Raw genomic sequence first — 15,120 nt, 5'->3', positions numbered from 1 at the left:
AAGAGGAGTAATATTATGTTAAGAAGAAATTGTAAGCTATCAAAAGTTATATAATAATAAAAAATTGTATTGACCATACAATGATCTTACAATATTGTGATATTGCCAGTAGCTGAGTCCATGCATGTAAACATAGCCACTATTTCTTTGTTTAATCGTTGTGTGTAATAATGTTGACAGTGTCCTTAACAGTTGTATGTCTGTTTTACAGATGTTTGGAAACTGGACATTTGGAACGCTGGTCTTTACAGTCATGGTCATCACTGTCACATTAAAGGTAAATTACACCAAAGCTTATGCTCTGGCAACAAATGTTATTAGCGATTATTTTAATATTTCCCATTATAATTTTTATCCCAAACATCTTATAATGCCCTCTGTTTTGTACTGTTCTGTATTTAGCAAGCTAAAGACTTCGATATTATACTCTGGAATCAGTCAGCCAAATTAAACATAAAAGGCAATTTAATATTGGGCTAAAAACCATGTTTAGGTCCACAGGGACACACTTGTATTGCCACAGTCCCAATATGAAATACAGTATGTTGTGAAGTATTAGGATGATGTCAGTGGCCATTAACAGGAGAAGATTATTTGTCACAGTTGGGGGTCAAGGTCTTTTTTTTTTTACAGCACACAGACCGATTGCTGTAGTTTATTGATGCCCTACCTGTCCATGTCTCAGTGTTTTACACCTAGCTTTATTTTCCTCCCCCTCCTGTGTCTGTGTGTCTGTGTGTCTGTGTGTGTAATGACAGCTTGCTTTAGAGACTCATTTCTGGACGTGGATGAACCATTTTGTGACATGGGGTTCGATTGCCTTCTACTTCATCTTCTCCCTCTTCTATGGAGGCATCATCTGGTAAGAAGGACATGTCTTTCCTTGTGCTTTTACCCTTAAAGAAAATGTTTTGCCAAGAAGTTACATGGAGTCTCTGCTCAATTTGGTGTGTAGGTCTAACATAACACCTCTTAAATAATTCCTACATTAACACACTCATGTCTTGATTCCACTTGGTGTGGCTCGATGACATCGCACCTGTGACGCTGTTTTATTCATACACTCCACGTGGCTTCATATCACGCTGGGAGCGTTTCTTTATTGACTTACTCAAATTTAGCTGATTTGGTAATATTTCCTTACATTTTTGTTCTTTGTAGCATAGTTAAAGGCTTTCTTTTTTGTCTGTTTTTATGATCAGCAATCTGAACCGGGTATTTTATTTTGAAATTTGACCTTTATGCCATTTCTGTGTCTGATTTTGTAGTTAGTTAGTTTGATCTGCACTGTGTAATTTAAAATTCCATTAAAAATACACCTGCTGTGTATTCTCCGTGGACCAGAGTGGAGAACTGCCTCTAGGATGCTTCTGGGACACTTCTAAAATCCCTGCTAAATAGGTGCACATACTTTATTATGAGCCCAATGCTGAGGCTTGGGTTAGGTAAATCATTGAGGCTTTGACTGAATCAGCTTTGATTATCTGGTCGTGTGTTGGATTGATCAGATCAATTTTAACCTCTTTACCGTCCAGTGAACTCATAGGCTGGCAAGAGCCCTTCCTGATATTGGACTGTAATTGATATTTGTGGTCTGACATCTGCACAGGGGATTCAATTCTGTGGTACCAGAAAATAAAATCATTCAATGAGCAAGACTCAGCCGGCCAGCGCGATCATTTACAGTGAAGAGGGCCGAGCCTGGCTGCCCACGTCTGTGCTTGTTTTGAAAGGCTTTAGCTGTGTCCCCAGCCTAAGCCAGCTCTGATACTAATTTAGGCAAAACGGTGCTGTCATTTTCACACCAAAACAAGTTGTTGATGCTTTCCACCACTGATACAAAGCATAAAAATTATGGCGTTTGCCTTTCTTCTGCAGTATGTAACCATTGTGTTCCTTCCACTCTCTCCAGGCCATTCCTCCACACCCAGGACATGTACTTTGTATTCGTTCAGCTGCTGTCCAGCGGTTCGGCCTGGTTTGCCATCATCATCATCGTCATTACCTGCCTCTTTCCTGATGTGGTGAAGAAGGTCTTCTACAGACATCTGCAGCCCACCAGCACACAAAAGAGTCAGGTAACATGGGGAGGAGGGGCAGAAAGTAAGAACATGTAATCAGAGAAGACTTCTACAGGTTGATGTCTGGGAACGTTTTTGTTAAGAAATCCAGCCATTCCTCTGAAGTGGATTATGCTTTCTTTGGTAAAAAAGTACAGGCTCTATTTCAGATTGGCTGGGATTTAAAAGGGCTCATCCAGCATTTATCTTTTTACTTCTCAGAGGTTTTCTTGCGTTTCACCTGCACCTTGCTGGCCCGACACAAAGGTGCAGTATAGTCACTCTAGTCACAGCAGTTCTCAAATCACTGTTTTAATAGTGTTTTTGTGAAACACTTTTTCTTTTACAATATTGTGCCTTTCTCCTGGATGTCCACTCTATGAATGGCAGATGTCTTGTTCTTCTCCAAAGTTGTCTTTTAGTAGTGAGTAGCATCCAATCACAAACTGTAACTTGCATTATTTTAGCTAACTGTGGCTTAGTGACCAAAGCCAAGATCACATCCTTTTTGCCAAGGCCCAATAATGATTCAAAGAAGGCTGAAAGATAGGATCAGAGAAAGTCGGGCCAGGAAAGTAAAATAAATCAATCATTGCGTAAATGTTGCAGTGGAATCAAAAAGTTTGTCTGCATTGTCAGCATATTCAGAAACATTAAGCTTATTAACTTTGTTAGCTTCTTAAATTTAAATCAATAGGACCAATTAAACAGCTGTTCATTACCACAGTTGTAAGCTAGTCATACCACTTGCCTTGTGAAGAACGCTAGACAGCAACATCTATAGTTTTGGGCTTTTCTATAAGATCTGCATGGCCAGGCTCAAACGTAAAACTCATTAAAGGTAATAAAAAGGCACAGGGAAAGCCAAACACACTCCTGTAGTTAAACTGTCTTCTGTGTGCAGTGGTAGATTTAATACTTATTCCTACTGGTATCACAAAAATGGAAATTATATTTCCTGTAATGTGACAAGAGCCTGGAGGAAGAAAACAAACTAAAATGTCACGGTAACTCAGATTCCAGCCAGAGAGAGAAAATGTTCTGTGTGTCACATTGTTTAAATAGTTCATTATTTTCTCAGCCTCTGTGGTCATGAGTTACCCACTTCTTTACAGGAACAGCATGATGTTCAGTTGCACACCCTCACGCCACATGACTTATTTATGTCCCAATACCCACAAAAACATGCACAAACACACAGTGTGCATGGTCACCTCTCAGCAGACACCTGCTGTCATTGTATTGATTTGTCCAGCTGGAGACTGTTTATGTTTCTAACTTCCTCCTTTCAAAACTTTCCTCTTGTTCTTTAGATAAAGGGAACTGCCTTTTCCAATCCTATGTGGTGTTTGTTGTTTCTGCTCTAACCTTTTTCCCGTTTTGCCTGTGTGTGTGTGTGTGTGTGTCTGTGTGCGTGTGTGATGGAGGTTCTAAAAGTGGGTTTAGTATGCTTGATATCTAACCTCTATGTGTGTTTGTTCTTCCTCCTATCCTCTCTGTGTGTTCTCCCGGAGTAGATGTATTCCAACCGTGTGGCGATAGGTGATGACTTCATCGCTCTGCAGCCTCTGTCCAGAGCCAAGAGCCAGCTGGGCAAAATTAGGTAGAGGAGATGAGACTGCTTCAGTCCTGGGCTTAAAATACATCTAAAATCAATTCAAATAAAAGGAGTATCCCAGGAGTGCTTCATTCAAAAGCAATGTTTCTATATTAGCAGTTTTTGTCAGCCATCGTTACTGGCTCCCTGCATTGATGCTGCTCCTTCGGAATTTAATTTCACTTCCATTAGTATATATCTATATCTATATTTATGTAGATATAGATATATTTCAAACATTTTAGCATATATTTTTCTACAAACCACCACACATTTTTCTTGTTTGTATGATTTCTCACCTATTTCAGAAAAGTCAACAAATCTTACATTATCTGACATTAAGGTGTTGAAATGTATGAAATCAGTGACTCAGTTAAGATATTACAGGTCTAAATTTGTACTATTCAGTAATATGTCTATTTGCATTGCATGTTCACTTTTAAAATAACATAACAGAATATGATTAGCACCACAAAAGCATGTTACATACTGTACCTTTCTTTCCTGCACCTACTTAACCAAACACAACTTTACATGATTTCCCTTGACAATTCATTGGTGGGTTTTTTCATATACTTGTTATGAAACGTTCACACTTCAGAACGTCTTAAAAAGTCTTACTTGTAGATGTTTGATGCAGAGGTTAAGATGTCGGGTTAGAATGTCATAGGCAGCATAACATGGACAGCATGTAAAAAGTATAAAACCTTGCTTTGTGATGAAAGCACTCCTGTTTATGATCGATCATGAAATACTAAAATGTTCTTTCTCCCAGGTCTGGACTTGATTTAGTCCTACTGAGGCCTGTTTCTAACACTGGCAGTACACTGCAGAGATGTGTGCTGTTAATGTTGGAGCAGTTTATTTTGTGTCATGTCTGTGACTGCATGCCCTGAACAAGCCAATCAGCATTCTCCGTGATTGGGATGGGGGGGGGGAAAATCATATTTTAGAGATAATGCATAAGAATGTGTCATCAAGCATTTCAGTCGCTGCATGTGTTGCAAGGCTGACATAAAGAATGTGTTCTGAGACCACCACCCCTCATGCCTGTTACAGCATGGTACTGTCATTACTCCGCCTCACTGCATGAACAAACCGATGAATGAATGAGCGAATGTCAGATCACCTGGGAATCCTCATTGACTTAATTTTTACTCTTCCCCCTGCACTCATTATAAATGTGCAATGTTGACATAGAGGGGACCCTAGTTTGGGTCCTAAGTCTTAATTTCTGAAGCTCTGTTCTGACCGTAAAGTCCTGCATCTGCATTTGTCCCGAATCAGCGCACCTGGTCAGACCTGCCTCCTGACCATCCGCTAGTGGTCGTACAACCACAGTCTGGCATGCAACGCTCATGTTAAAGTGAAGCATCATACAGTTGCATGGTGCAGCCCATCAAACCCTACCTTTTATCTATAACATGGTCCGCCCTCTTGACCTATGTTCAGACCAACACCCTCAAACTGGATTCACCACTTGAGACACCTTCCTCACCTCAGAGCTGTCCACCTGCATGGTTTTAGCAGACCCATAGAACAAGACTGATACCCCACCGCAACTGCATGACAGACTCTTGGACTGGTCCGGGTTGCCTTGTACAGCAGCATGAGGCTGTCCTGTCAGAAGCATGACACTGCTGTGTTATTGTCACAAATATTTTAGACTGAAGACTTGAAGATCTTGTTCTGTCATAGCAGATTTCACTATAAACAGCCTACAAGGGAATGCTAACAATAGTGTGAGCCCTTTGGTGAAGGAGAAAAACCAAAAGCCAAAAATAATTCTTGATCTTTGACAGCTCTGTGTTGACTAGTAGCATAAAAGTATCAATGTGTTAGCGTTTTAATATGTAATTGTCAAATATCATGTGGATTATCCTTCTATAGACAAAAAAATAATGAAATTGGCAGATTAATTCATAATGAATATAATTATTTCTTGCAGCCCTAGAGTGTTTTATTTCTTTACAATGCTACTGTTTGCTGCATGCTTGCTTATCTTTACAGCTTTATATACCTTACAGCTATATGGCATGTTAATTTGGATGGTTCTGTAGCTGTTGCTGGAAAATGCTACTTCATATTTAAAATAATATCCTGTGTTTACAGTTGTTTACATTACGCTTCACCAGTATACACATTGCTAAAACTAATGGAGTCTAATACAACATGCCTTAACAAAGGTTTTAATGCTTACTACTTTTTTTTTTTTAACTGTTACAGAGATGTTCATGCAACTTAATGGTCAATTTTGATGCTCAAAAACCCTTTGATTGAGCATTAGTAGATACATGGGTAAAATCAAGTGCACTAGTTTTAGCTTGTGTATCTCAAAAACTGGCAACTGAGTGTGTATTCCAAGTCACTAACAATGTAGGTAATGCAGGTCCCATCCTACAAACTCAGTGAGCAGAAACAAACTGTAGACTGACTTATCTTAAGTGTTTGTGCATTATGGTAGGACACATTATGCAAAAGAGATCCTATTTCCACAGTTTGAGTAATTTGTTTGCTGAATTGCTAGAACTACACCAGATGCTCTTACTAGGTTCAAAATCAAAGCGTGTATTCATGTTAATGTGCTGTATAATGCAATTTATTCAGTTCTGTTGAAAGAATTCCAGTATCTTTCAATCTTTTTTTTTTTTCCTAATTAGATTAGAGGGAAGTAATCACAAAAGAACCCAGGGTGCTCTCTTGGGTTTTTCGTTGTTTGCCTACTCTGTAGCTGATAGATTCAGCAGCAGGTTAATTGCTTTGGATACTAATAGATTTGCTCTTATCTATGCTAGAAGGATCCTTTTCCCTCAAGACATCTTTCTTATGCCTGCAGCTTCTTTCTGCTCATTTGTTGCTCAATTTTTCAGCTATTTCTGAGCTAACCGGCTTTCTCACCAATGTGTTCAATTGTCTCTGCTTTCGTGAGAAATTAAAGCCCTCCTCAGGTGACCTCATCACCCCACTCAAATTTTCTGAAGGACCTCTTCTCAAGCCGTGATTCATGATTATCTCCCAGTCCCAATTAAAATGAGGTTCAGATCTGTCGCAGGGGAATTAGTCCTGAGATACACATTGGTGTCACGTGTGAAAAAGCAGGAAGCAGCTGTTTTTTAAATTGCTCTGAACTCTGCTTTGTTGAAGTTTGTTGGTGATGTCATTTGTGAAGGGCTTTAAAAAGTGGACTAGCATTTATTGGATATATCAGTTGCTATCTACTGTATGTGTAAGTGTATTAGGACACTGTAGAGAGGGTCAGGAATTTGATCAACTGGCCCCCTACAGCGCGGCCTGGACTGATTCGCTGACTAACTGCCCGCTTGTTTACTAACTGACTAATTAATCTGCTGGTCGGTAAATAAGCAGCACTGGAAATCAACTGTATCTGCAGTCTTTTGGTCTTGTATTGAGTCTATAGGTTTATGAAAAAAATTAAAATAATGCCAGTGGTATGAGGTGATTTAAAATTTTGCCTAAATGAAAATCACCTGAAAAATAACATTCTAAAAATCACATATAATTGTGTTTTTCGAAATGTATATTTAGTTTTTTGCGAAAATTCCTAAAATGGTAAACAGGGAAACTACATTTAAACTTCATAAAGACTTCATATGAGACAAAATGACTAATGTAGATATTTTTGCAGTGCAATTGGTTAGTTATCAGGCTGGCTTTACTGGTTATGTTGCCATGTTGTGTACTTGGCTGACTGATGAGCTGTTTGACTAGCCAGCGGGGCTCACTGTAAGCATCTTGTGTCCTTCAGATGGAAGAGGGTGAGGGTTCAGTCGGCCCAGAATATGACCCTGTTAAAGCCCAGCGGAGCCCAGGGGAGGACAATTGGCACCTGCTAGCTGCTTATCCTCCCCCTGCTGCCCCCGGCCCAGACCCCTGCTCCCCTAGGTAGTACCATACTTCACTCCCATTGTCCCCCTCGTACTGTCAATGCCCCAGCATTTTGGCTTCACCTGAGGATCAGCCAATCCTGTGCACCTCCCTGACAGCTTCAGTCACATATGCCCTTGTATTTGGTTAAAGCAGCCTGCACCTTCAGTCATTCACCCATGGCTGTACACAGCTGCCCCTGCACTTCCCTTCATATGTAAAAAGACTATTCCTGTTTGTCTCCCTGTTGGTCCCACTTATATATATATATGAATGACCCCATCCCCTCCCAACTCCATCCATCCCTACCCTCCAATGAATAACCTCATCATTCCCTACACCTGTATGACTGAACCCGTCTTCCCTTACCCAATCATGATTGTCCCCATCTTTTCCTTTTCCGGTCTCAATTCAACGCACACTGTTATTGATCAGATCTGGGTTCAGAGTTTAGAGAGAGAGAATGCTGTTGGCATGCTGACTTCATTGTCTTTGCTGTAGTTTTGTTTAACCATCTAATTCCGCCATACTCAATAATAATACTCCATATTGAAGGCTGAATAATATATCACAGTCTGCTTGTAAGTATTTAATATCTCATATAATCCCTTTTTGTGTTTGAAGTACAATTTGAAGTTATTTTCTCTTTTGTTCAATGATTTAAGGCTTTCAGTGTTTTGTGTACTTTGTAAGCACCATATGTCACACTATAAACCCAAGATCATTACATTTTCTTACGCTAAAAGATCATGCCAAAGATACAACATGATATTGTGCTAAAAGGACAGCGACATCTCAACTTCAGCTGAACTCTGTAGCTATCTAATTTAGTGAATCAGCCAGGTCATGATGTCACCCATATAGCTGTCACTGAAGCCTTGGTCCTTTTACGACAAAACCCTCAATCCGGGCATCGTTTTCTCGGAAAACCTCATTTTACAAGAGAACTGTTAATAATACGTTTGGGCTGGTTTTATTGCGGGCATCGTGTTGCTGCTGCTTCTCCAGAACTAAAAAATTGCTTGCACCAAACAGTTCCTTGGAAATTTCTTGTTCATCTTCCTTAAAAACAACACTTTCTTAAAGTTTTATTGTAACATGACATGCCAAACTGCAGGATCTCAACTTCAAGCCGTCCATTGCTTCTGATTTACAAGCCCTGTGATGACTGATTGCTGCTTCACAAATTGATACAATTGGTTACTGGTAGATGAATTCGAGCATTATCAGTCATCTTAGAGTTAATGAAAAGCGGACAGTTTTTATCACCCATGGTTATACCAACATATATACACCAAGGACACTTCACAAACAGATAAACAGTGGTCTAGGATACATTACCATCCATGGCTACAACTGTGTCTTGGCCGCTGTCAGTGCATTTACTGTGGTTTGGACTGCATTTCTGTTTGGAATAATCACAATCTCCAACCTTAATTTTTCTTTTTGCTATGGCAGCTGACTGTTGTATTACAGAAACAAGAACAAAAGCAGTATGTTCTCATAGAGGAAGAGCGACACCATGCATTTATTATCCAGGCACACCTGGCACTGCCAGGATTAATCATATTCAGTTTGTCCTGTCTGTGTTTTGCTGTTGCCAGCCAAGAAGCAGAAGTTTGGTTTCATGCCAACAGTCAGTCTCCAATTTCTGCCGCAGAGAAATTTAACAACAGCAACATCACAATCAAAAGCACTGAGGAATACACAGGTCACACATTCAGCTAAAAAAGGTCAGATATTTCTAAACCATAACCAAGCATCTTAATGTTTACATAGCTCTTCATTTGCTAAAAGAAACTGGAGATTTTAAAACTTTTCGTAGTTCAATTGTTGCTGTAGCCCAGAGTTGAATTTTAATCTTAAGAATTAGTAAATTGATCTATGGACTTATAAGAACCAGGTAGGTCACTAAAGCTAGCTGAGGTTAATCTGTAATTATGTTTTCCTGTTATGCTCTAGAACAGGAGGGTAAAGGATGCAAACTACCCGAGTGTAACCTCATACTCTGTATCCTCTTGGTCTCTCTGCTCTTCACTTTCTCTCTTTTACATTGCACACTCTCTCTCTCTCTCGGCTGCTGACTCAGAGCACAGAGACAGAACAGAGCTACCTGATCCTGCAGGTTTCTAGGCAGCAACTTCATTCAGCTTTCCCTACCAATGCATCACTAGCTCATTGAAAAGTTTGATTAGTCATAAAGTATATGTCTTATTATTTAGACAGTGAGAGGTTTCTTTGCACTGCAGGTCAACTTTTACATTAATACAGAAAGGGTTTTGTAGTTTTATACTGGTATGAAATAAACTGGATGGATGATGATGACACCGTCTTGTTTCTTACTATGTACATTTAATCACGCTGGTGATTTCACTACTTATGTCAAAACAGAAGTAGGCTGGATGTCCCAGATCTTTGATTGGACTTTCCACTATTAGAAACCTCGAATAAAGCCATTGTAGAAACTCACGTTTAACATCCTTTCTTTGCAAGAACTCCAAAATATACTGCAGAACATTTTGATTTAAAAGTTTGGGCTTTTTCATCTGTTTTCTCAAAGATTTCTTTACAGGTTTTATGATTTCCATATTTATTTGCAACATTTCCGCCCTTTGTGTGGCATGTTTTGAATGTTTTCCCTGTATATCATTGTTCCTGTGACAGCATGCCATATGTCATCTTCCAGTCATCCATCATCCTGTCAGAATGTGACAGCAAACGTGTATTGTGTTGGTATTCATTTCTTCTCTTTTCTCCTCTTTCTCCACTCACTTCTTTTCTTCTCTTTTCTTTTGTCCTCCTTTCTTTGTCATTTTTTTCTTACCCCCACTCTACCACTCTCCAACATTTCACTTCACCCTCTCCTTCTGCTCTTTCTCTGCCTCTCTGCCCTTTCACATTCTTTCTCCTGCCTCCAGTCTTTATCAGCCACCCAGGCGCAGGCCCTCAGCTGTGTGGAGTCCCTGTGCTGCTACCAACATGGGCAGAGCGGCTGTTCCCGCCTGGCCCGCCTCCTGGAGCAAATGACCGGGCAGTGCCAGTCCAGCGCCAACCATTGTCACACATCCAACCGCAGCAACAGGTGGGGAGGACGGCGACAGCAGGAAACTATGATTATGAATCCTGATGAACCCTCACCACCTCTTGGTTTCAAAAATTTGGGCTGCACTCCCGAGTATTTTAGCCCTTAATGTGGCTACAACCGTACTGTAAGTCTTCAGATTTGTAGTTGAGCATACAGTTGTGGTGGAGCAGGGTTTCAGACAGTCAAAGTGACTGGTTTTAGGGTACAGCTTAGCATAAATTTGGGACAGCAGCCCAAACGAGGAGTTCTGCACTCAGCAACTGTGCTATTGAGTTTCTTATTTCCATAAAAGTGTGTGTTGGGAGGGTCTGGAATCAGACCATTTTGATTTACTGGGAAGAAAGGTGTGCTTAATCTCATATCCACAGTAGTGTACTATCAGAAATATATCAGTACACCTTGTAACCAAAATCATAGAGACCAATGACTGAATAGATTGTGATGGCCATACTTTCCACATAGCATGCACACGTGGATGTTTGGCTGTTTAGCCAGGGTGAATTTGGATTCCAGCATTTTTATTACGGCCCCCACAGTAGAGACCTGCTGCGATATACAAGCACCTAACAGGTCTCAATATTACACCACGTAACCTGTCTTGTCTAGCCCCTACATTAGGGCGGGTCTGTTTGTTAGCCCATGTGTCTTTGTCCTAATCATCTATGCTATGATCTGTTGTTCTGTCTTTCCTCTCTGTCTCCTCTGTTTCTGTTCAACACTCCCTTAAAATCAAAGGTTGGTTTCCAAATTAGCCTAATTAGCCTGATTAGCCAGTTTTCAAGGAAAACTGCCTAACCTGTAATGCACTTTAACAGATGTCTATATGTCAGTTATTAAGTTGACTTATTAGCTTTAAGTTGACTCCTATATTGTTCAGTAGGTCCTCCTGTTCATTGGAGGGTTTCTCCACTTGAGATGAGAGGCCTGATAATGCTTAGCTGGTCAAATCATATGTGATCCGAACACCAAATCTGGGTGTGAACATCTCTAGTATGAACCTTTGAATGAAGAGATGTGAAAGTGCTTCATAAGTGACGGGTTGTGGTGACTTAACTTTAAAGCTGCACTTGGCAATATTGCATTTTGGTGGCCCTAAGTTGCAGAGAGAGGTATAAATAATGAAACATGATGTCAGTTTACTGTACAAAGTGAGCCCTCAGTAAGTGCAGCTAAAACTGCCTTCTGTTGTGCTGCTTTACTTTGTGATAAAGGATGATAAAGCATCGACAACTTGATTTTTATTTTATTTTTTCGATAAAAAGTTTTTTGCCTAGTGCAGCTTTAAAAACAAGTGAGCTGAGTTCACATTTTGCTGGACTGCCCAATCTGCAGTTTCAGTGTTATTGTGTCTTTTTAACCTGAATCCCAGTGACTCAGTGGGGTCATTGATTAATCGATCTAATCGGCCCTTTCTGCTGAGCAATCAATACTCCTCAAAACAACTTGGGACACTAAGTATTGATTTCATCAGTAATGAAGATGTAGCATTCTTGTTCTTTGTGTGTGAGTCTTTTGCAGTGGACCTGGCACAGAGTCGGGTGGTGTCGGCACGCATGTTTGTTCGTTCATGACTGTATGTGTGTTGTAAAGGTAATGACAGCATGTTGGTCAAATAAGAGATGCACTGTTCCTCCCCGCCCTCCCTTCAGCCCCTCTGGACAGCATCCTCTCTGTGGTCGAGTAGAGGACCGGGTCATCCCAGTCAGTCAGGCCTGGGGGATACGGCAGACTTATGAGCTTTCTTGTATTAGTGACATAAAATTGTGACTGGCTATAACAACATCTTCTTGTAACAAATGATATTCTGTGCCAGGCCTGTATTCAAATAAGGAACATCTTAGGCATCATCTGATCATTTTAAACTTTGATACAGCCAGTCAGGAGCATAAAATAGATCCTACATTTTAATATTTAAACCTTTCATCAACACTTAGACAGTGCTGGGTTTGATATGCACCATTAAATAATCTATTTCAATTGTTGTCAGGGTCACTGGAAGAAAGGAAACTCTTCCCATGCTTCGGGCTCAAATTACCACTAAATGTTTGATTCAATTTAGATTAATCTCTTCCTGTGGGAATGATTGATTTGTTTTCTGACCTTGGCACGAAGCAGCCGATTGGATTCTTCCAACTGAGCAAACGGCAGCCAATTTTTACCCCCAAAAGCATAAACATAAACAATGAACATAAGTAAAATGCTCTGCTGTGGTCTGCTTTATACTGAAAAAACGAAAAGAACACAATCAACTATTAAAATTGGGGACAAATTGTTTTCAACATATCTTCATCCGTCCCTCCCCTCCCTCCTTCTCTACCTTCTGAGTTTGAGGAAATAAAGCAGAAAACCACAAAGAATGAATGAAAGACTAGTGAGACTCAGCCCACATTTGGCCTTAATGCTACAATACTGCCATAGGGGAAAGGGAATATATCCACCCAGTCCTATATAACATGCTTAATGACTGGAAGGGACATATAGCAAGCATATTTAAAAACATATATAATATAATATATAATATATAAGTATTTATCTGTTATATATTCGAAGCCCAACTGTAGCTGGCTGCTTGACTTGGCTGGCAGTCGTTGAATGTTGGCCAGAGCTAAATCACGGCTAGAGGCGACAAAGCAGGAACGGACACGGATGTCAGGAGTCAAAGATGTTTTTCATAATGAGCGAGATACACACGCCTGTGTGTAGTTGTCAAATCCCGGCGGCTGCGTCTCCATCCAAATGTCAAACAAATTTTAGCGAGACCTTTAAATGTGAAGAAATAAAAAATAAAGTGCAGATGAGGAAGGATGTTCTATTGGCATTTCCAAAACGCTTTCTTGAACATGTGAAAACATAAACTAAAGAAATGTACTTGGTATTATTTGAATGCACCAATTAACATGCATATATCGTGTTGTGCAACAAAAGTGAACCATCCTACCTGATTGTTTCATCATCAAATGTAATTCGAAAAACCAGTTGGTTGGAAATTTGATTAAAAGTTGCACCATCTATTCATCTTTTATAACTTAATGCATTATAATTTGGAAAAATAATTCTTGGATGGAAACTCAGCTTCTGTCTGACACCCCTTGCTCCTCCTCCTCTTCCTCCTCTCCCCTAGAACTAGGGGACCACACCCTAAACCAGAGAGGCTGCTGGAAAATGTAGTCTCAGAGAGTCTTTTTTGCTACTTCCTGTATCTATTAGTCTTTTTCTACTGGATCCTGAAGCCTTATATGTGCTTCTGAGAAGAGGCCAACTTTGAGGGCATGCTCGTTTTATAACCAGGGGTGCTCCTGGTGGGTGGAGTTTACCTTCTCCACAAGTTTATATTCGAGTATATAACTCCACCTGTCTTGTCCACTACCGGCTACAAAACAAGAATGCCCCAGACTCTGTCTTGTTGCATGGGGGCTGCTGTTGCCTTTGGTACTTTGTATACAATGTAAACCTGTATGTATTCGTGCCCCCTCACACACTCCTCCTCTCACACTTGTCTTTTTCTGTCTTCTGTGTCCCTCTGTGTCTCTCTGTGTCCTCGTCCTTCTGTGTCTGAAATCTGCATAATGTTGTTCCAGATTAATTATTCATGTGCTGTTAATGTCCCCCGTGAGCTTCGTCTTGTCAGAAATCTGCCTGTTCCGTTCTTTTATTGGATTCATGTTCCCAGCGGCCTATCCCGACAATGTTTTTGGTGCTAACGTCCTCTTTGTTCTGTCGTAACCCGGGGAGCAAAGATGGTTTTAGCACTGAGATGTTTGAGTTTGACCCCAGCCCTGGTAGACAGCCGAGCTGGTGATGTAGCACGTGAGAGTGCCTCCAGTCAAACCACTATTTGAGTCATCAGCCTATTTAAAGTCCCTGGGTTGGCCCTGTTTTCCTGTTCACCAGGTCTTAAAACGGTTGTCTTTATCTCAGAGAGCAGCGGTAAGGGTCACAAGTAGAGCAGCTGACATTTAGAAATATCATAAGAAATATGTGACGACGTGGATGGACAGGCACAGTGATTGAGGTGAAGAATATTTGCAGTCTTCCTCTCGTCGCATATTCAGCCACAAAGCTATTCAGCGTGCAAAAGCTGCACCCACATTTCTGGCTTTCCTCGTGCTGTCATGTGAAGATCAGGTGTAGCAGCCAGAATGGAAGCGCTGTTTGAACTCAGAGGATGTTGAACCGCAGTTGCTTTGTTTCCTCCCTGCTGGTGCTTTGAGGCAAGAAGCTCTGATCGCTGACTACTTTGATGTGAGTCAGCGTGGCGGTGGTTGGTTTTGTTGTGACCTTTTACGATTCCAACTGTGGCGATCTGTGACTTTCATGATGCATCCGTGTTTTGTTTTCTTTGTGTTATCCAGGCAAATCACTGGCCATTTGGTTTGAAAAGGTTCTGAATGATCTACAAATGGATGCGATTGTGTACTAGATCAGTCTTTGTTAAGACACTTCCAAAGGAGATCCAGCTTGCTAAGCTAATAACAGAACGGGACTCTAATAGA

General features: G+C 40.6%; 1 protein-coding gene across 4 annotated transcripts in view; it reads left to right on the top strand.

Moving 5' to 3' along the window:
- The window catches only part of atp11b (ATPase phospholipid transporting 11B (putative)), a 51,408-nt gene that overhangs the window by 29,602 nt on the left and 6,686 nt on the right, over window positions 1-15,120 (top strand). The window contains exons 26-31 of one of the 4 annotated variants that reach the window (XM_051376964.1): window positions 212-277; window positions 759-862; window positions 1,913-2,078; window positions 3,578-3,663; window positions 7,424-7,560; window positions 10,461-10,560. In XM_051376964.1, coding sequence (XP_051232924.1) covers window positions 212-277; window positions 759-862; window positions 1,913-2,078; window positions 3,578-3,663; window positions 7,424-7,511 — 510 coding nt within the window. In that variant the 3' untranslated portion in view covers window positions 7,512-7,560; window positions 10,461-10,560. Of the gene's footprint in view, window positions 1-211; window positions 278-758; window positions 863-1,912; window positions 2,079-3,577; window positions 3,664-7,423; window positions 7,561-9,146; window positions 10,432-10,460; window positions 10,752-15,120 lie in introns of those variants that run through there. The other 3 variants (XM_051376963.1, XM_051376962.1, XM_051376965.1) reach the window with 3 other exon arrangements.

This window comes from Dicentrarchus labrax, unplaced genomic scaffold (assembly GCF_905237075.1).
Source record: "Dicentrarchus labrax unplaced genomic scaffold, dlabrax2021, whole genome shotgun sequence".
In the NCBI taxonomy this organism is placed as follows: domain Eukaryota; kingdom Metazoa; phylum Chordata; class Actinopteri; family Moronidae; genus Dicentrarchus; species Dicentrarchus labrax.
This window is presented reverse-complemented; position numbering and strand designations above follow the sequence as displayed.